The sequence below is a fragment of the Desmodus rotundus genome, chromosome 3 (genome assembly GCF_022682495.2).
Source record: "Desmodus rotundus isolate HL8 chromosome 3, HLdesRot8A.1, whole genome shotgun sequence".
Classification (NCBI taxonomy): Eukaryota; Metazoa; Chordata; class Mammalia; order Chiroptera; family Phyllostomidae; genus Desmodus; species Desmodus rotundus.
In genome coordinates this window covers 198884962-198905190 of record NC_071389.1, presented here as the reverse complement: position 1 = coordinate 198905190, position 20229 = coordinate 198884962, and the positions used below count along the sequence as shown (strand labels likewise).

The 20229-nt window shown below is 54.9% G+C and overlaps 2 protein-coding genes across 3 annotated transcripts in view; one reads left to right on the top strand and one right to left on the bottom strand.

The window, feature by feature from the left end:
* The window catches only part of ARHGAP8 (Rho GTPase activating protein 8), a 181173-nt gene extending 165342 nt beyond the window's left edge, over positions 1 to 15831 (bottom strand). The window contains exon 1 of the mRNA XM_053919680.1: positions 15825 to 15831. The gene's annotated coding sequence lies outside the window, so the exon portion shown is untranslated. The remainder of the gene's footprint in view (positions 1 to 15824) is intronic.
* RTL6 (retrotransposon Gag like 6) lies at positions 495 to 5901 on the top strand. Of its 2 annotated transcripts, none has more exons than XM_024579480.4 (2): positions 495 to 817; positions 1052 to 5901. In XM_024579480.4, exon 2 carries the CDS (start codon positions 1343 to 1345, stop codon positions 2060 to 2062), a length of 720 nt encoding a protein of 239 aa, XP_024435248.2. In that variant the 5' UTR covers positions 495 to 817; positions 1052 to 1342; the 3' UTR covers positions 2063 to 5901. The 2 variants fall into 2 exon arrangements, with proteins under 2 accessions (XP_024435248.2, XP_053775660.1); XM_053919685.2 differs by having other exon boundaries at positions 495 to 858.
* Positions 15832 to 20229: the final 4398 nt, after the last annotated feature.

Here is a 20229-nt window from a genome sequence, read left to right as displayed (position 1 = left end):
TTTGAAAATCAGGCTTTTGAAATATCTTTAAGGGGGGAATGCTCAAAATTCAGTGTGTTTTTAAGAGTGAAAACAGCTCAGAAGGTACAAAAATTTATATAATTAACAAACGACTGGATGGAACAGCAGAAATATTACTATGTGTCCTTTCCAGGCGGAGGAATGCTGGGTGATATGAAGGATTTCTTTTAGACTTCTCTGACATCAAAACTTGCTACAATAAACACTACATTGAATTTGTATTCAGGTCACAATGTAAAAAGCAAGCTTCGCTAAAAAAAATAATTACAACAAATACAAGAAGGGCTTTGCACGCAGTTTGGGGAGAATTAGAGAAATGAAAAAAAGCACCCACTGTAACAAAGTAACAGTAACCACAGTCACCACTGATTGGCTGCTCAGGAGAGTTGGCCCCCGGGAGGCGGGGCTGTGCGGCTTTGGGGCGGGGCTGCTCCCGCCACTTCCGGGGCGTGGCCTCGGCCGCGCGCGAGCGGGCGGTCTCCATGGCAACTAGTGGGGCCTGCGCAAGGCCCATTAGCCTCCGCCACCGCTGCCACGGCCATTTGCTCTGCACCGACCCTGCCCGCACCGAGGTCACGCTGCGACCCGCCCTCCACTACGACCCCGGTACCGCTCGCGCTCCCGCCCGAGGCCGCCCTCCTCCCGCCGCCGCGGCCTCCCTGGCCTGACCTGACCGGGAAGCAGTTCCGGCGGACGGGCGCCGTGACTCATCGGCCTGCCTGCATCCTCAGATCGTGCCATCTTGGCTGCGGCCTGCGGGGCACCCGGAGCCGCGGAGGAAGCCGCGGAGACCCAGGTACGCGTCCGCCGCCAGTCCCAGGCCCGGCGCCGCCGCAGGTGCGTCCGCCCTTTGTTGTGCCCCAGGTGGGCGCGGACCGCACCCCGGGAGGAGGCTTCGCGCTGCGAGGGGGCTTCGGGCCCGGCTCCCGCCCCCCCCTCAGCTCTTGCCCCTCCCGCGCCGCCTCCCCTACTTCGACCCCGTTTTCTCCAATCGAAAGAAACCTTTTAAAAACGTTTTTTCATCCTTCAGGCCCCAGAACAAGTCCAACCTCCTGTGCTGCCTGTCTTGGCCTTGTGAGGTCCGCGATAAAGGAGCCGATCCGGAATCGGGGATCCCCAAGGCCTGCACCACCTGCCTGGCGGCGGCTGCGCCCATCTCTTGGCGTGTCCACCCTGCCTTCACTCCGAGTCTTGAACCCTGCCTGTTCCCTCACTCCTGCCTGGGTCTACCTAATTTTAGCATCACCGATCCTCAGGTTCCGGGCTACCCAAACCCCCTTTTCCCATCCATCAGTTCATCCTTTGGCTCACTTCTGCCAATATGGTCCAACCCCAGACATCAAAAGCTGAAACGCCAGCCTCCGCAGCCTCTACCAATACCCAAATGGATGATGTCATTGACACCTTGACCTCCCTGCGCCTCACCAACTCCGCGCTCAGGCGGGAGGCCTCTACGCTGAGAGCGGAGAAGGCCAACCTCACCAACATGTTGGAGAGCGTGATGGCAGAGCTGACCTTGTTACGCACCAGGGCTCGGATTCCGGGTGCGCTGCAGATCACCCCGCCCATCTCAGCCATTACCTCGAATGGGACCCGGCCAATGACCACGCCTCCGACCTCTCTGCCTGAGCCTTTTTCCGGGGACCCGGGCCAGCTAGCAGGGTTCTTGATGCAGATGGACAGGTTCATGATCTTCCAGGCCTCCCGCTTCCCAGGTGAGGCCGAGCGCGTGGCCTTCCTTGTGTCCCGGCTGACTGGGGAGGCAGAGAAGTGGGCGATCCCCCACATGCAACCTGACAGCCCCTTGCGAAACAACTATCAGGGGTTCTTGGCGGAATTGCGGAGAACCTACAAGTCCCCGCTGCGGCACGCCCGTCGGGCCCAAATCAGGAAGACTTCTGCCTCCAATCGAGCTGTGCGGGAGCGGCAGATGCTGTGCCGCCAGCTGGCCGCCACAGGCACAGGCCCCTGCCCTGTGCACCCAGCCTCCAACGGGACTAATCCCGCCCCCACCCTGCCCACCCGAGCTCGGAACCTTTAAGAACCGGCCACCACCCTGGTCGCCTCTGCAACTACCAGGTCACAACCCCTTTTGCTGCATAGAAGAAAAGCCCCCACCACAGCATCCTTCTTGTTTGAGACACCCCTTCCTGCCTCTCCAGAAGTGTTCCAAAAGGAGATCTTCATACTCTTGGGCACCCAGTCACCCACCTTGCTTCCTGGTGTTCCCGTGCCAGCTCTGTACCTGCGCCCCTGTGCATGTTCCCCCGTCATGCTTGCAGCCGCTGCTCCCCTGGTGACCACAGCTCTGCTACTCGGTCACGTCAACCCCACAACATGCTTCGGACCGTTAAGGCTCCCCCTCTGGGCCTGACATGGTTCCTAGACGCTCCTCTTCTGCCCTCTGCAGACCCCCAGGGCAGCGCCCCACCTGGCTGCCCTGTTCTCTCTGATGAGCTCGCTGATGAGCACGTTGGCTGTCTGGTGGCTTGATGTGGGGACCTGAAGAAGGGAGTCTGGCCTCCCACCTGTGAGAGGTCACCAGTCCAGCCAGGGCCCAGTGTGGCAGGCGGGGGTCCTGTCCTTGCTTTCAGTGGCCGAGCAGTTGCTGTAGGATGTAGTGCTCTCATATCTGGGGGCACGCTCCAGTCCACACCGGAGTACGCAGTCAGTGGGCCTCATTGCCACTGGGAAAGGCCAAAATGCAGGTAAAGGGAGAGACCTGGCAGAGGCACCTGCGTGAATGCCTGGCTCCAGCTGCCTGTGTTCTGATGGCGCCCGGAGTTCTAGGAATCTGGAACTTGCCTGCTAGAGAAGGTGACTGACTGTGGACAACTGGGCAGCTCCAGGAAGCGGCCAGAGCAGCCTGTCCGTGCACACCATGCCTGCGGCCCTCTGCCGGCCGAGGGCTTGGCCTCCAGTGGGGATCGCCCCTGGCCGCTCGGGCGTGGTTACCCTTCCGCTGTCCCATGTCACTGGGTGGTGGGCCTCGTCTGGCTTGAGACTTGTTCTCTTCTCCATTCAGGTGACAAGTGGCCTTCACCTCAGCCCCTCAGCCACCCACAGCATCTGTAGGTCTCCAGAGCCCCCATGTAGCATGCTGCGTCCCCTGCTTGGGCTGTCCGTCAGCCGTCCAGCCTTCGCTCAAGAAAACTTGGGTTCTGACAGCCGGAGGGCCACGTCCTCTGGGATGTGTCCGTAAGCACTGGAGGCAAGGCAGGATTGGCCTCTGGTCGCCCCAGGCAGGGCCTCGGTGGCATTTGTAAAGGAAGAGAGCTGCGGACTACCTCCATCCTAGTGACAGTGCAGACTGACACTCAAGTCCGAAGTCTGAGGGACAAAGCCATACCTCTCAGTGGTGGGCGGCATCGCTTCCTATGGTGGGGGGGGGAGGGGCGCCTGGCATTCACTTCCCCAGTGAGTCTTGGCCAAGTCCTTTGGCTGGGGATGCTCCCGCCGCAGTTGAATGCCCAGTGAGCTGCATTTACGCAGCTGCCTGGACAATGGGGGCAGCTGGGGTGTCTTGCCCAGGCGCATCCGCCCCTGTTCTGCTTGACTGCAGAAGGACAGCTTCTGCACCCATCCAGAGACATGTCTTGGGTTACCCAGAGGTTGGGTCCTGGGGCCCATCCATCCTTCCTAAGAGTTTTGATGATGCTGGGAAAAGTGACTACGTTCCTGAAGCAACCGCTGCCTTGCAAGGTCAAGGGTACCCAGTGGTTGCTGATGTCCGTGGGTCACTGCCACCCTCTCATTGTAAACTCCGTTAGCCCAATTGCCCTGCTGAACAACCGCCTGAACACAGGCGACAGGCCCCCAGGTTCCGGCCACGGCTGGTCAGGGGGCCGTGGTGCTCATTAAGCATGCACGTGGGGAGGACACAGTAGAGCCACCCTTCCAGGGGTGGGGCCTTGGTCCGGCTGTTCAGACCACTTCCTCTTAGGGCTCAGTTTCCCTCTGCCTGCGTGCCAGGTGGAGGCCACTGCCGATGAAGGGTACAGCAGCACCTGGGGAAAAGGAAGCCTGCAGTGGGGAGCAGGCACCTGGAAGCTGTCTGTGTGGCCCAGCGCAGCTAGGGTGGGAGGCCCAATGCGGGCACAGGGTGGGAGCTCGGCTCTTTTGTCCACCCCCGGGTCCACTTCAGTATCCCGTGTTTGCTCCAGGCCCAGTGTTTCAGCCATGCTGCCCACATGCCAAGACCAGGGCCGCCCACACCCGTGACATTGAATGTGGGCCGTGCTGCCCAACCCAGGCTGCTGCTACAGCTTCCTTTAGTGTAGTGACTTGGTGCTTACGTGTGTATGGGCTCGGGACTGGTGCTGTGGGACACCTGCAACCTTGGCCGCTTGCTGCAGCTGTGGGAACTGGAGCAGGTGAGAGAGCAGGGTGCCCCCACATTGGACAGGGAAGAAATGCCACACAGGGAGCCCACTGGCTCCAGGAGAAGACGTCCAGTGCCCAGCAAAAGAGGATGGGACCCAAGCTCCATGTGACCTGGGTCTAGGCCACAGTGACGGCAGGGTCAAGCAGAAGGAAGTGGGGGAGGGGAGCTGCTTTGTACATACCTTGGGGTTATACTTTCCATTTAAGAGAACTTGTATTGCTTTACAATGGGTCAGGCCGTTAGTAGTGTTAATGCATGTGCGGGACAGGTTTGTTCTCCATGGTGTTGACGTTGTGACTGCTTTCTGGTCCGCGTGATCCCCATCTGGGAAGTGAGGTGGGATTCTGAGGAAGGGGTGGCTTCCTGGTCCGATACAGAGTGTGACCTTGGGGTTGACTAATGTCCTAAAGCATTTCAGTGACTTCTGGTGGAAGGCAAGACCCATTTCCTGGGCCCCAGGTAAGTACGTGATGAGTGAGTCATGACGAGGGTCTCGTGGGGGTGCAGGTGAGGCTCCCTGATGCACACGCTTCTGATCACGGGGGACAGAACCACCCACTGGGTGACTGCAACCCTGACAGGCCTGTGGGAGAGTGCACAGAGTGGGCAGAGGTGGGCATGGACTTGGGAGGGCAAACCCTGTGACTGAGGGACAGGCAGGAACCACTGACCGTGAGCGGGACTTTGGGTGGGGAGAGCCGCCTGCGGGGGTCCCTCTGTCTGTCTAGCAGCCAGAGCTGTGGGACTGAGATCACTTCTGCTTGAGAAGCGGTAGAAGCTTCGAGATGACAGCAGGGTGCTCTGGGGACAAAGACAGCAGGCTCTGGGCCATCAGCTAAAGCCTACCACTATAGGGAGGAGGCCAACAGTCAGTGCCGGTCCACCACCCACTGTGAGCAGAGCCGCCATCTCCCGTGTCACCTCAGGGTCTTGGCACCCGGCACCTGGCATGGTGGCGGTTGGCACAGCACAGGCACAGTGGAGACGGGAGGAGCGCCAGCTCCCCACTTCAACCTCACTAACCTCTCTCTGTAAACAAGTAACAGCCTGCTAGATCTTTCGGCAAACCTACACTGAGATTCTGGAACATCAAGTAGAGGAAGGAAAAGTAAAATTTAACATTTGGGATTTCTCGCAGCTTCCCCTCCCCCTTGTTATTACTAATTTTCTTTTGAAGTGGCCAGCACTGCTCCGTCAGGCAGGTGGGCAGCAGTGCCGATGGTCACTCGCTGCACCGTTCCTAATCCTTCCGTGCTAGAAATGGATGAACAGCTTTGTGCATAAAGCTTTCTCTGTGTCCCGTTGTTCCCTTAGGAGAGGTTCCGGAAGTGGGACTATTGAGTGAAAGGGTATGAAAACCGCCGAGGCTCTGATGGCATACTGACAAAATGGTTTTCCGAAACGTATCCACTTACACTGCCACCAGCAAGGACGAGTGGCCCCATTCTGCCGTCTCGCCAGCACTGAGTACCATCAGCTGTCTCCATCTTTGCTAATTTGATAATGAAAAAATAGCATTGTGTTTTTGTTCACATGTCTTTGATTTGTAGCCCAGTTCAACCTCTTTCTGCGTTAAGCAGTTGTGTTTCCTCCTCTGGATCGTCATTGTCGGCTCTTACTCATCTCCCGGGGTCTGTCTGATACGTTTGTATGAGCTGGTTGTATATTAAAGATACTAACCTGTTGTGTGTCAGTTGCTGTGTGTTTCCAGCTTTCTGCTTTCGTGGGTCAGCGTTGGGCTGCGATGCCGGCGACTTCTCTGGCCAATAGGGGCCTCACGGCACTGTGCGCTAGACAGCGACGAGGCAGGCTGGTGTGTTTGTCCTGTTGCTCGCAGGTGTGTCGGCATCTGTAACAGCGCCCTCCGGCACACAGTAGGTGCACAGCAGACTGTCAGATTCTTGCACAAGTGGATGTGCTGGGTGCAGAGGACCCGTGGGGGGGGGGGAAACAGTCCTTGCCCAGGTGCCCATAGGCCAAGAGCAGTCCTCAAGCTTTGGGTCCTCGAGTCCCTTCACACTTGAAAATCATTGAGGACCCCCAAAGAGCTTTGGCTTATGTAGGTTTTATCAATAATCATACATTAGCCCTGGCTGGTGTCGGTCAGTGGACTGAGCGTGGGCTGCGAACCAAAGGGTCACCTGTTCCATTCCTAGTCAGGGCACATGCCTGGGTTGTGGGCCAGGTCCCCAGTAAGGGGTGCATAAGAGGCAAACACACATTGATGTTTCTCTCCCTCTCTTCCCTTCCCCTCTAAAAATAAAAATAAATCTTAAAAAAATAAATCTTAAAAAAAAATCACATTAAACTGGAGGGTGTTTTAAAATATTAAAAATAAACTCATTAATATTAACACAAATACCCTATTTTAATGGAAACTATTTCCCGAAAGAAAAAAATTTAGAAGAATGGCTTTTTTAAGAACATTTTTGCCATTTTTTAAATTATCTGGCTCAATAGAAGACAGCTGTGGTCTCAGACCTGCTCCTGCACTTAATCTTCAAGCTCGCACGTCAGCACATCACGTAGCCTCTGAGAAATCCCACTGCTCACAGGGAGACGCGGGGAGGTGCAGGGTGGTCAGGTGTTACCATGGAAACCCTTTAGCTCCAGGACCCAACTCGGCTTTCGCGCTCGGAACTGCTGGTCTGCGAGGAGGTGAGACCACGCAGCCCTGCAAACATGTCCACCCCGTCCTGCGTGGTTTCTTTCGTTACCTCAAAGTTAAGGTCGTCCCTCTAGAATCCATAAACTTATTTCTGGGATTACGTGGGCACGGAGCACGAGGTGAGGCTCTAAATGGACTCGGTCCCAAATGTTTTAACAAATATCCTGAGTTCATAGAGATTCCTTTCTCTTCCTACGTGGTGTGTGTTTTCTTCATCACATTTGAAAACCTTACCTCATAGGGCCAACTTTTCTATTATCTATTGATCCATTTATTCTTCCCAGTACCTCCCTTTTTAAAGTGATTATAGTTTGTGTTCATATCTAGTGGGGTCCCCCCCCTTCAGGTTCCCTTTGCTGTTCATACCAGAGATTTGAAAAATTCTAAGATTTTCCTCAAATCTTGGCAGCAGGTGAGGCGCTGGGAAGGCACAATAGCTCTGGTGGGTTGTGTGCAGTGGGCCCCTGTGGGCCGCATGGCCCCCTCCTCCCACCCTCGAAGGCCTTGCCCCCGGGGCTCCCACCAGTGTGCTTCTCCATGACTGGTTCTTCACCGGGGCTGAAAACCGGTGCCCCAACTGCCTGGCCTGCTGGCAAGTCTGTGCGCACAGCGTCCTCCCGGCTGCCCCTGACGGCTGGTCCTGAGGTTCATGAGGACCTGGCCCCCTGCCGCGTCTGGGGATGGAGGTGTGGAGCTATGCCCCCCGCCCCCAGCCATCCCCACTGTAGGGCCCAGTGTGAGGCTGGAGGCTGGGAGTGTGGGCAGGACCAGGGCTCCTTCCTGAGTGGCTGCAGGGCCCCTGCTCTTGCTTTGGGTCCCACATAGCCAACCATGGTCCCGAAGACTCCTGGGGGACTCTCCACACACTGAGTGGTGGCTCCATCCATGTTGTCCCCAGGCCAGGGACCCGGGTGTCATCCTTGCCTTGTGTCCTTCATGGCCCCTTCTCCATTGTCAAGGCCTCCTGATGCTGCGCCTGAGCTCTCAGCCTGGAGCTCTGTTCCCTCCGCCTCTGTTCTCTTCACTCTCCTGCCTCCCTCCCTGTGCTTAGTGCTATGCCAAGACGGGGACCAAACAGTCCTCCTCTTAGGAAGCCTCCCGGGCCAGTGGGGCCAGCCGAGGGGTCTTGGCTGCGTTCCCCGATCCCCACACCTGTTCCAGGCCCCATCAGGAAAAGTCACCCCCTTTGCTTCTTACTGAGCTTACATCTCACCTGCACTCCCGAGGGCAGAGCTGATGTCTGCTCCATTGGTGGGCCCGGCCCCTCGTCCAGGGCCTGGCAGAGAATCGCCTGGGGATGGTTCAGTGGTTGACCAGAAGGACAGCACAGTGACACTGGCTGTGAGTCTCAGGTGCTCTCACCTGCTGTGCGCCTGGCACTGGTCCAGAAACCCCCGCTGCGACGGCAAAGCAAAGACTGCTGTGGTGGAGCTCCTGCCCCGAGCAGGAAGAGCCCCCGCAAGCCCACGCGCCCATCCTGTGGGGAAGAAGGCTGGGTACCGTGGCCCGTGGAGGTTTCCCTCCTGAGACCTCCGGTGCATGTCACTAAATAGCTACCATTCTGCTCACTGCGGCAGGGGGACTAATTTCCACGCAGCAAAACCCTCAGTCTTAAGCATACCATTTGGTGAGTTTGAAAAACGTGTACACCGCCCTGTCGAGATATAGAAAGAACATCGCCACCCAGAGATTTCCTAAAGCCCCTGCCCGGTCCTGGGAACAATTCCCGAGACACAAAGGTACTCCGTAATTTCTTGTAAAAACCACAGCTGCAACTTCGTTCCGTGGCTCTCTGATTCCCGGGCGATGATTTGGTGGGTGAGAGGAGGTGGGGCTGAAATGCATGTTTGCCCATCGGGACAGCCCCGGTTTTACAGCCATGTGTGGAAAGACTTGCTGTTTCTCCACTCAGTGGTTTGGGGTCTTTGCCTAACTCAGGGGACCAAACGCGGTGGGTTTACTCCTGGACTCAGTTCGGTGGCGTTCGTCTATTCGTCCGTCCGCAGGCCAGTCCGCACACCAGCACCGTGCTGTCTTCGTTACTGTGACTGCGCAGGGCGAGGTGCTCTCAGGCAGAGCGAACCCCGCGCGCAGGCTCCCCCTTTCCCACGTGGCTTCCGGCAGTCCAGGTCTGTGCCAGGCCCTGGTAAGTCACCGGGCGCCTGGGGCTGTTCAAATTTATTGAAATGCAGTTGCGCTAAAGATTCAGTTCCTCAGGTACAATAACCACGTTTACAAAGCTCAATAGCACATTCCTATTGCCGCAGATCCGTTTTAGGTCCTTTGCAATTCCGTGTAAGGGTTAGAATCATTTTATCAATTTCTATTTTAAAAGCCTGCTGGGGCTCTGCCTGGGAAGAAATGAAATCTGCAGAGTAAAGGGAGGGAGAACCGGCATTTTAATAATACTGAGCCTTCCAACACATGAATGCGGTTTCTCTCTCCAGGACTTCTTTAATTTTTCTCAGCAGCTTTATCGTCTTTAGTTAGTGGCCTTACGCATCTCGCGCGAATATATCCCTAGGAATTTTATGATTCCTGGTGCTGTTGTAAATGAAGTTACAATATTTTTCATTTGGCAGCCGTTTGCTGCTCATGTGTAAAACCCAAACTAATATTTACGTCCGCTTTTGTGCTGTGGCTTTGCAGTCTCCATTTATTAGCGCCAGTAGCTACTTCCCGATTCCTCAGGGTTTTCTACACACACGGCCCTATCGTCTGTGAATGGAGGGAGTTTGTGCCTGTCTGCTCATTCCCTGTGCCTTTCATCGCCCTTCCCTGCCTTGCCGCACCGCGCAGGACTTCCGGTTCGGTGTTGTGCAGAGGTCCCGGGTGGGCAGCCCGGCCTCTCCGCCGAGCTGTGGGGACTGCAGGTGATATGTCACTGCAGGGTGCGATGCCCAGTGGAGGGTTTCTCCTGCGTGGCCTTCATCAGATTCACGAAGTTTCCGTCTATCCCTAACTGTGAGAGTTTTCAAACCGAATCCTATGGATGCTGAATTTTGTTACTGCCTTTTCCGCATCGATTTAGACCCTCAAAATTTTTTTCTCTTTCATTCTATGAACGTGGCGAATGAAACGGATTGATTTTCAAACAGTAAACCAACCTGCACCCCTGGGATAAACACGCGTGGTCCCCGAGTGCTATCCTTTCTGTAAACGCGGCAGTGGGTTTGCTGGTTAGCGTCAGCGGGGCTACTGGCCCGCAGCTTCCTGTCTGCAGTGTCTTCGTTCCCGGGTTGCATGCACCTCATCGAACAGGCTGGGAGCTGTGCCCCTCGCCATTTTCTGAACAGGTTTGCCAGGTTGGGTTTTTCCTTCCTTCGTAGTTTGAGAGACGGCTGATGGAGGCACCGGGCCTGGAGGTTTCTCCATGGTGACAAGGTGTCTGACGCAAGTCCGGTTTGTTAGTGGGCCGACAGGACGGACAGCTGTCTGTCTCTCCTTTGGGGAGCTTGGGCAGTGTGTCCTTCAGGGACCTTGTCCGTTTTATTACAGTTCGGAAATTCGTCTGCAAAAATCTTCAGGACAGCCCCTTGTTATCCCTGTGATGTGGGGTGGGGGGGAGTCTTAGCGCCTCCCCCCTTTCATGGCTTTACGGTGGGGGGTTGTGTCTTCTTAGTTTTTCTGATCGTTCTAATTAGAGCTTTATTGATCGTATTGATTTTTGCAAAGTACCATTTTTTACAAATTTCATCGATTTGGTCCATGTTTCTGTTTTCTGTATTATTGATTCCTGCTCTTACCTCAAATATTTCCTTCCTCCAGCTTATTTTGGGGTTAACTTGCTCTCTTTTTCAAGTTCAAGTTGAAGTGTGTTTTAAAGAGGAGTGTCTGGGACAGGGCATGGCTTTGCATGTTTGTGTATCAAAGAAAGGGCCACTCCCTCTGGCGGCCCAAGAGAGGGCCCAGGAAAAGAGCTCGTGGAGGGGCGTGGCCTCCACTGGGTCTGGGCTCCCAGTAACTCTCAGGGGTCAACCTGTCCCCTATTCCTTTAAGAATTTATTAGAATGTTTTCTTCCATCTTTTTGGCCACCTCTTTTTCTCCGAACTCTGCTAAAGGTGACCCAGCTCTGGTCCTGTCCCTCCTCATAGGGGCTGGCTGGGATCTGAACATCACCTCCCTCCATTTCCTGTGAACTTGGCTCTCTGGTGAGCTTGGGAAAAATTCTCATTTTGTAGACCACGCAGCTTTTTCTCGTTGATAGGATGGGAGCGGTGCACCCTGCGGCGTTCTGCCTCCCAACCCTGCGTGGAGTTTTTCAAGCCAATTAAGAGGAACAAAAATAACCTTCTGTATGGTGACTCATGTTGTTTGTGATTTTAAACAGTGGCTGGAGCAGCCGATCCCTCTCGGAACGGCCCGGCTGTTTGTGCCCACCGGCCGCTGCTCGTGGGCTTGACTCTTCATAACGTTTATTGACTTGTTCTGGTTTGTAAAAGTAAAACTGTTATGTTTTACATGAACTGCATGTTTAGGGTAGAAAATCGAGAAAATAGAGTATCATGGAAACAATAAAATGGACCTAGTGAAAGCGTTCCAGGGCCTGTGCCTCTTCTCATCTCAGTTTTCAATATAATAATTTAAGTGCAAAATAAGACGGCCTCACCAAAAATTCAGCAGTGCAGACGGGGGTGGGGTGAGACCTGTAAGTCAGCCTCCGTGGGCGGCCGCAGCGTCCCTCGGATCCCTCTCCCACCTCGTGTGATGCAAATGCACCCATGACACACGAGTTCACACATACACCCACATAAGGGAGCGCTCCCTCTCACAGCCACGTGAGTGCGAAGTCATCCCTGGGGGGGGCGCCCCTGAACTGTGCACCTCCCCCTAGTCCCAGCCCTGCTCCTCCCTCAAGTTGTGGGCTCTCCTGCATTGGGTCTTGTGCGTTCTTCTCGTGGTTCCTTAGCTGAATGGCATCAGCTTGCCTTCCCTTCTCTTCCCTTCCCATCATGACCGGGGTCTGCCCTCTTTTTCTTCTGGCTCCCGCCTCAATGACCCACGAGTCCAGTGGTTTCCGCTGTTCCCCGGCAGGTAGGGGTACACGTCTGCTCACTGAGGACACCCACCTAATTTCTTTTTTAAAGATTTTATTTATTTGTTTTTAGAGAGAGGAGAAAGAGAGGGAGAGAGACATCAATCAATTGCCTCCTGCACACCCCCAACCGGGGACCCGGCCTGCAACCCAGGCATGGGCACTGGCTGGGAATCGAACCCGCGGCCCTTCGGTTCGCAGGCTGGCACTCAATCCACTGAACTGCACCAGCCAGGACTGACTTATTTCTCATTAAATGTAATTGGCTGGAATTTCTGGTGTTAGGGAGCAGAGATGATAAATGACATTTTTATCCCGGATCAGCTACTTCTGCTTTAATCATTTTGGGTACTTAGACAGAAAATTATCCACTTCATTGGGAATTTCCAAACCTATCAGCATAAAGTTGTGCATGGTTTCCTCCTAGGCTTTGAAAACCCTCTCTGTCTTGTCCAGTTTAATCTCTTTCCTTTAATCTATTAATCTACTGATTAGATTGGTCAGAGACAGACTATTGTATTTATGTATTTTAAGAGAATCAACTATTGATTTAACATATTCTATTGCTTTTTTTTGGTTTCTGATTCATTAATTTCTGCCAACATTTTTTGTCACTTCCTCCCTCAGCACCCGCACTTCTCCACGCAGCGTCTTTGAGGAAGGACCCACGCCATCAATTTTATTTCCAAGGAAATTGCTGTCTCTATAAGTGAATGTTTTTGGTAGCTCCTTTGAAATATAACTCACACTCTGAAAAGTGTGCCTATTTCAAAAGTCCAGTGGTCTTTATGGTGGTCTCCAGGTGCGCCACCACGCCCACAATCAATTTTAGAACGATCCCATCGCCCCGATCACACACATTCGTTAGCTCTCACCTTCCAAAAGCCCCACCCCAGGGGAGCTACTCGTCTGCATTCTCTCGCTTCCAACTCTCGCACTCTGGACCCCCCATGCACCGGGGACCGGCCCCCGTGTGCGCACTGGCCTCTTCACCAGCACATCGTGTGCAGGGCTGCAGCGTGTGACAGTCCCCTTTATTGCCAGACACGGTCCCATCGTCTGGGTAGACCACATCTGGTCTGTGTATCCGCTGATGGGCATTTGGGTCGCTTTCACTGTTCGGCTGTTCTGAATAATGCTGCTAGTGACCATTCGCACACGTTCAGGTACACACTTTTGGGTGGACCTGTTCTCCTTTCCGTGGGGTGGGCACCTAGACTGGAATTGCTGAGTCATGTGGCAACTCTACGTTTAACCTTTTCAGAACGGCCAAATGGCTTTCCCGCGTGGACCGCCCCATTCCCCATTCCAGCGGCACGTGGGCGTTCCCACTTCTGTCCGTCCTGCCCACACTTGCTGTTACCTAGCTTTTTGATTGTTGCCATTCTATAGCCACACCTCGTGTGTGCTGATTCGCGTTTCCCTGGTGGCTGTGAGGTCGGACATCTTTCTGTGTGCTAGTTGGCCATTTGTGTATCTTCTCTGGGGAAACGTGTCTTCATATCCTTTGCCCATTTTTAAAAAATTAGTCTGTCTTTTTATTATCAAGTTGTAACCGTTCTTTATATGTTCTAGATGCAAATCGCTTATCAGATATATGATTTGCAAACATTTTCTCCCATTCCGTGGATTGTCTTTTTATTTTCTTAAAAGGTATCTTTTAAAGCACAGAGGTATCTTCCTCTCAATCTTGATGAAGTCCAAATTATCTATTTTGTTCTTTGATTGCTGATGGTAGCTAAGAATCCATGGCTCAGACCACGGTTGGAGAGATTTACCCCTGTGTTTTCTTTTAAGACTTTTATACTTTTTGCTCTTACATTTAGGTCACTGATCGCTTTCAGGTAATTTGTTAGAGGGTGTGAGGGAGGGGCCAATTTAATGTTTTGCTGGCGTTTGTCCAGGTGTCCCCGCGTCACTGGTCGGGAAGCCTCTTCTTCCCACACTGAGATGTTCCGGCGCCCTTGAAAGAACCCCGTCTGTGAGCGCTCACCACGGCCAGGCGTTGTTCTAGGTGCTGGGGATGCTGGTCCCTGCTCTCAGGGAGCTCATTTCCTGGGAGGGACAGAGTCCTTCAACAATGAACAAACAGGGGTGTCATCCCTCGGTGGGTGGTAAGAGCATGAAATCCCGGGACAAGGGGGACGGAGCACTGCCTGGAGGAAGCAGGCTGCTTCCTGAGGGTGGTTCTGCCTTTAGCAGGGGGGCAAGAATAAGCCTGGAGAGTATAGGGGGGAGCCCCCAGGCAGAGGGACAGCAAACTTGAGGAACAGGGGTAGGGAGCATCGTGGAGACTGGGAGTGGACAAAAGGTGCAGGTGCCCCGGGGCCTGCAGGGAGAGCGGCAGGAGAACAGCTCTTACCACATCGCTGTCTCTCCTACCAGACTTTTCCACTGCGGCTGTGCGTGCGTATGGATGTTGTCGTTTTGACAAAAAGGAGGCAAGCTCCTAACCACTCGTCCGTAACCTCTTTGAAAAGCTGGCACTGCGTGGCACTCCACCCGGGGAACGACTGCTGGGGCCCACCGGTTTTCCTGTTAACTGCTTACTCCTTGGGCCCATTTTCGCTGCTGCGAGCATGTGGGGGCCATCGATCGGCCCTGCTCACACGCCCACCCACACTGAGTGCCTGGGACACACCCCCGGGAGCGGACCTCTGAGCCTGGGGCACGTGGCACGCGTGCTGTGTGTGTCGTTGCTGTGGTTACTGCCCTCGCTGTTAGAGGCCAGGGGACTGTGCACAGGACCAGGACACGCAGAATCGGTGTCCCCTTGTCTGAGCTCTCCGAGCATCCTGGAGGGTTTCTGTTTGCCTGCAGGCCTGGAGAGAGAAGGAATGCAGTCGAATTTCTGGAATTTCCGAGCCAGCCCCTGGGACCTGCCTCTCTGCCCCAGGCTCCGACCCCTGTTCGGTCATCTCCCTGCCCCAGGGGCCCAGGAAGATGGCCTTTCTCCAGCCCAGTCCCTCTCCATATGAAGAAGTCCCTTCTCTAGGAATACCACAAAATCAAAGAGCCTGCTGTGGCTGAAGAACTTCAGGCTGAAATTAATCCCTTTTGGTGGCTTTAAAAATAGACCAGCCATTACGCAGGTAATATGCTAACGGAGGATTAGCATAACATGCTAACTGTCTTCAAGGCCAGAGTTCTTTCCTTGCTTTTAGGTCCAAACATCCTTGGGTGGGGGCCCCACAGCGGTCAAACCCACAGGTGTCTAAAGTGCGGTGTTTGCACCAGGCAAGGACCTCCTTCAGACAAGCCCGCGTGGGGACCGGGCAGAGGCCCCAGACATGGTGGGGGGAGGGGGGGGAGCCCTGCGCAGAGGAAGCCAGGCGGGAGCCAGAATTGTGCATTCGGAAACGCACACAAACACGTCTGCTGGGGAACTGGAGCGGCAGGCGGAAGACAAATGGAAAATTTTGGAATATAATTAACGTGATGGCAGTCCTTCAGCCACACAGAGCTCAATTTGCAGAAGCCCCGTTTCAATCCCGGCTGTTTATCACCCCGCCAGGCCGGTTACACGGGGATAACTGAGAGCTGCTGCGTGGTCAGGTGGCGATTTGTCTTGGAGACAATCTCTGTGGCTGCGTCTCAGGAAGCATCGTCACCAGACGTGCACAGAATGAATGTGTCCGGTTTGATGAGCGGCATCGAGCACTCTCGACAAGAGGCTGAGAATCCCGTGCCTCTGAAATTGCCAGGCTCAGTGTCTGCCCTGGGAGCAGAGCTTAATGGGCCCGGAGTCCCCACCTGGGAGTCTGCTGCCTTCTCTCAGGTGTTCCTGCTGCTGTCTGCCCTCCCTGGGGGAGAGCGAGCTCCCCATCTTTGAGGAAATCAAAGATAGAGCAAACTCTTAGAGGTAGTAGTAGATGCTGCCAGTTACCGGGCTAATTGCCACGCTCCCTGAATTTGAACAGATCCGCGATGTGCCCATTTAAGCCACTTGCTCTTCCAGCCGCCCTTGCAGTCTGGGGGTGGCCCGGTGGCACTATTCCGGTTAAAAAGGTGTGAGTGAAAGTCAGTGGGGTCAGCTTCTGGGAAAGCTTTGTCACAAACCAGAGTTAGCTGCCATTTCCTTTTTTAAAAAAAAATTTTGTGTCCTTCCTGCCTGGAATGCCAAGGAAATGTCTTGATCTCAGCAGCCATTTTGTGACCATGGGGATGTCAGTCACAGGCTGAGGAGGAAAGAGCTCCAGAGGATGGAAGAGGCTTGAGTGTCGGTTGCATTGCTGGACTGAGCCAGCTGAACTCTGCCTCTGGGCTTTCCCACGAGGCCAAATAAGCCCCTTGCAGGCTTAGCAGGGCTCAAGGCGCTGTCACAAGCAGGACCACCTGCTACAGTGGGACGTTCCATCTGTCTGGAGTTCAGGTGGGACATCTGGTAGGAGATGGTAGCCTGGGGTGGACCTTGCTCCAGGTCTGCAGAGCAAGGCCCAGCCTGGGGTGAGAGGGTGAAAGAGGAGAGGGGAGAAAAGCTGGGTGTCAGCTGGGTGCCTGGTGGAGTCACTGTGTGGAGCCAGAGCCACAGAGCATCTTCTGAACTGTGGGAGCCACAGACACCCTGTTTGCTCAAAGTTTACGCAACGTGAAATAACACCTGTCATCTGCAGGGAGCCTACTGTGCACCACGGGCAGGGCGGTGTGTCTCCGCACTGGGCCTCGGCAGGGGGTGGGGCCACCAGCTCTCCTCCCAGGGGAACAAACCAGAACAGGAGCTTCAGGGCTTTGGTAGAGAAACGTCTGGACAAGGGAAGATGATGGCTGCTCCTTGCAGAAGGTAGTGCGCCCCCCAGAGACAAGCCTGGGAACAGAGGAAGGAAGCAAGCTTTTTCTGGGGCTCTTTCTGACTGGGGCCTCCAGGCTGACAGGCCTGCACCCCTCAGTTCTCCTCCCAGGCTGGGCTTCCCAGGGGCAGAGGTGGGGACTTTGGGTTGCCATGGAGGAGGGAAGCTGGGGTGCTGGGGCACAGTCCCAGGCCTCCCAAACAGCCTACTGGGGATCCTTCACCCCTACCCTGTGGTTGCCCTAGGGCCTACAGATAACTGCAGGCAGAGAGGCGGCCCAGCTCAGGAGGGCGGTTGCTAAGAGACCGCAATAGTACAGGGAGCAGTTTTCACTTACTGCTGTCTGATCCTGGGCGAGTTATTTTGCCTCTTCGAAACTCAGTTTCCTCAGCGAGAAAATGAGGGTAATGATACACGTCTCACGAGAATGCAATTTTAAATGTAGCACACCAGCCCTGGCCAGCGTGGCTCAGTGGGTTGGAGGGTCATCCCATAAACTGGAAGGTCGAAGTTTCGATTCCCAGTCGGGGCACGTGCCCAGGTTGTGGGTTTGGTCCTGGGTCAAGAGGCAACGGATCAGTGTGAAAAACAACACACTGATGTTTTTCTCCCTCTCTCTGTCCCTCCCTTCCCCTCTCTCTAAAATCAGTAAGCATGTCCTCGGGTGAGGATTAAAAAATGAAAAAATAAACTTTAAAAAACATATGTAATTAAAGTGCAGCATGCCTAGCGGAGGGCCCCGCACGTAACAGCTACACCAGAAGTTTCTGTGATTTGGTTCACACTGCAGCCTCTGATGTCCTCCCTTTGATCTGGTGACTGGCTCGGCGTGCCCTTCACGGGCAGAAGGCTCAGAGGGGTTCCTGGGTGGGGATCACACGACATTCTCGCAGCTTCTCCCAGACATGGAGTCATTGCCACTCTGAGGAAGTGTCCCGGGTCTGGAGCAGCGCTTCCACCATCCCTGCAGCCTGCAAAGGTCACACAGAGGCTGTTTCTGCCGCACGGCCAGCGTCTGTGACTCACTCATCATCATCCTTGTCTTTAGAGCAGGTGTTCCGGTCCCCCGACTGGGGCAGGTCGGCCAGACAGGATAACAGTGAGTGACTGGCCTCAGAGGACCCCACTGAGGTGAGCTCATGGGCCCCAGCCAGGTGGACTCCCACTCGTCCCATCTGGTCTGTCACTGGCTGAGCTGACCTACTGTGGGATTTTATCCTTGGCCTTTAGCTTCTTCATGAAAACAGGTGAGGGGTGGGGAGAACCAGGTGGCCCCCAAGGAACTTCAGGGCTCTCTGTGTTTATTCCCCTTCCCCACCCATGGGTGGAGAGTCCTTAGAAGTGGATCCCTCCTGGCCCTTTGCTCAGAGGCTCTGCCCAGCCCTGTGCTATTGCTTCCTGGTGACACAGATGACCCCTCTGAGGATGACATGTAGACCCCCCCCCCCCCCCCCCCGTGCAGATGCTGTGAGCCCAGTCCTCGCTCATCTCGGGTTTCAGACATGGACGTCACCCTAATTCACTAAAGCCACACCCTCCTTGGCCTCCCGAAACCCGTCATGGTCCAGGTGGCCGCATCTCTCATGATTGCTGCAGTTCTCCTGTACAGTGGGGACAGTGGGGAGTGCCAGTGCCTGTCCTTTGTCACTACCCAGCCTTCACATGCAGGGAGAAGGGGCGACTGCTCGGCACCTGGGGACACAGAGAAGGACGGACGCTGCCCAGGGCTCTGCATGTCCGGGCTGCTGGGGCTCATTGCACCTCTCAGCCCAGCAGGGAAGGAAGGATGGGACGTTTCCTGGGCACCGCGTCCACGCCAGGCTCTGGGCCGGATGGGACCAGCCCTGCCCTGAGGACATCCTGGTCCTGTGGGGGTACAGAGCCACCAGGTCCCTCAGAGCCACACTAGTGGCCTCTTCCTGCAGGGGACCCTAGGGTCCAAAGAGGGCATGTCCGCGTCGCACAGGATCCCTGTGATCAGACAGCTCCCGGGACCTCAGAGCACAAGGAGAGCCCAGAGCACAGTGTCCTCACGGGGAGTCCTCAGTCCCCATCCCACACGTGACAGGGAGCTCATGACCCGCCAAGCCAGCTCCTCTCCGAACTGGATGTTTTTGTCTCTGAAAAAGTTCTTTCCTTTAAAAAAATGTGCTGTTTGTCTGGTTTTGTTGTCAGTTTGTTTTGTGCGTTTTCTGCGCTATTACCAATAGTGCTCCCAGAAACGTCTGGCACAACCTCCAGGTGCATGGGCAGGAGCCCCTGGACAGGCCTGGAGTGGCATTCGCGGCTGGCCCGTCTTCACGTCTACGGGGCGATGTCAAGTCGTCCGCCAAAGGGATTGCGCCAAGTCACACAATCACTGTCTCATTAATTTCTAGAAATTCTACTCGGTTCTTTTTTAAATCTGCTCAAGTCACTTTAGAATCTCTCGTTCCTAAGTCACATTTTCAATCTTCCCCTTTTTCGTTTCTTTGGCCATCCTAAGCAGACTTCTTGTATGTTTGCCCGCAGACACTCCTGCCCTCCAAAGCCGTGGACTGCGGCGGGTCCTGCTGTGCTGTTTCCGACGGTTTCTCCCCGACACCCTGCGCATTTAATGATTTCCTTGGTGGGATGCTGCTTTTCCTCGGCCCCCACTTTCCTGTTGGCCTTCCAGGGGGAAGGGGGTCTGTGACGGAGTGGGAGGAGCCTACAGAAAGCCATTTTGATCTGAATTCTCAGGTTTTTGCCGACAGGTTGGGGCTGGCAGTAGTTACAAAGTTTCAGTGGGTACTTCCCCCCATTTGCAGTAGTACGCAACATATAAGGGCACAGACTAGCCCCCTGGTTTGCCATCTGGTCTCTGAGGCTCGCGCCAGGCCCCGTGGCTAGCTGGTGGCAGACGCAGGAGACATTCTGAGTGCACGAGCCACACAGCAGCAGGGGTGCCCGTGTACTCAGCACTGCCACGTGCCAAACTTTGTGGCAGCGGCCGGATACCTGACTTTGTTACCACAGTGACCCTACAAGGTAGCACCAGGTCATCGGGATGAAGAACCGGGACAGAGGTCCCCAGCACACAGGCACCCCTGGGCTCTCAGAGCCCCACACTGAGCACTTGTGGGTTCCGTATTTATTTTTGCTGTTACTATTTTTCTGGCACCAGAGGGATCAGGGACCTGACCCCTCTGCCCCCTGCACATTGTCCACATCGGCCTGAGGCTCAGACGCTCCCTCAGAGCAGTCCCTTGTCCTGGCAATGAGTCACACCTCAGGCAGCCTGTGCTGTGGGTTAGAGGCAGGGAAAGGCGAGGGTGTAGAGGGAGTAGGAACACTTTGAGCCAACGCCACTTC

What these genes read in the sequence shown, in the direction of transcription:
- RTL6 (XM_024579480.4), top strand. Translation starts at nt 1,343, where the DNA reads ATGGTCCAACCCCAGACATCAAAAGCTGAAACGCCAGCCTCCGCAGCC.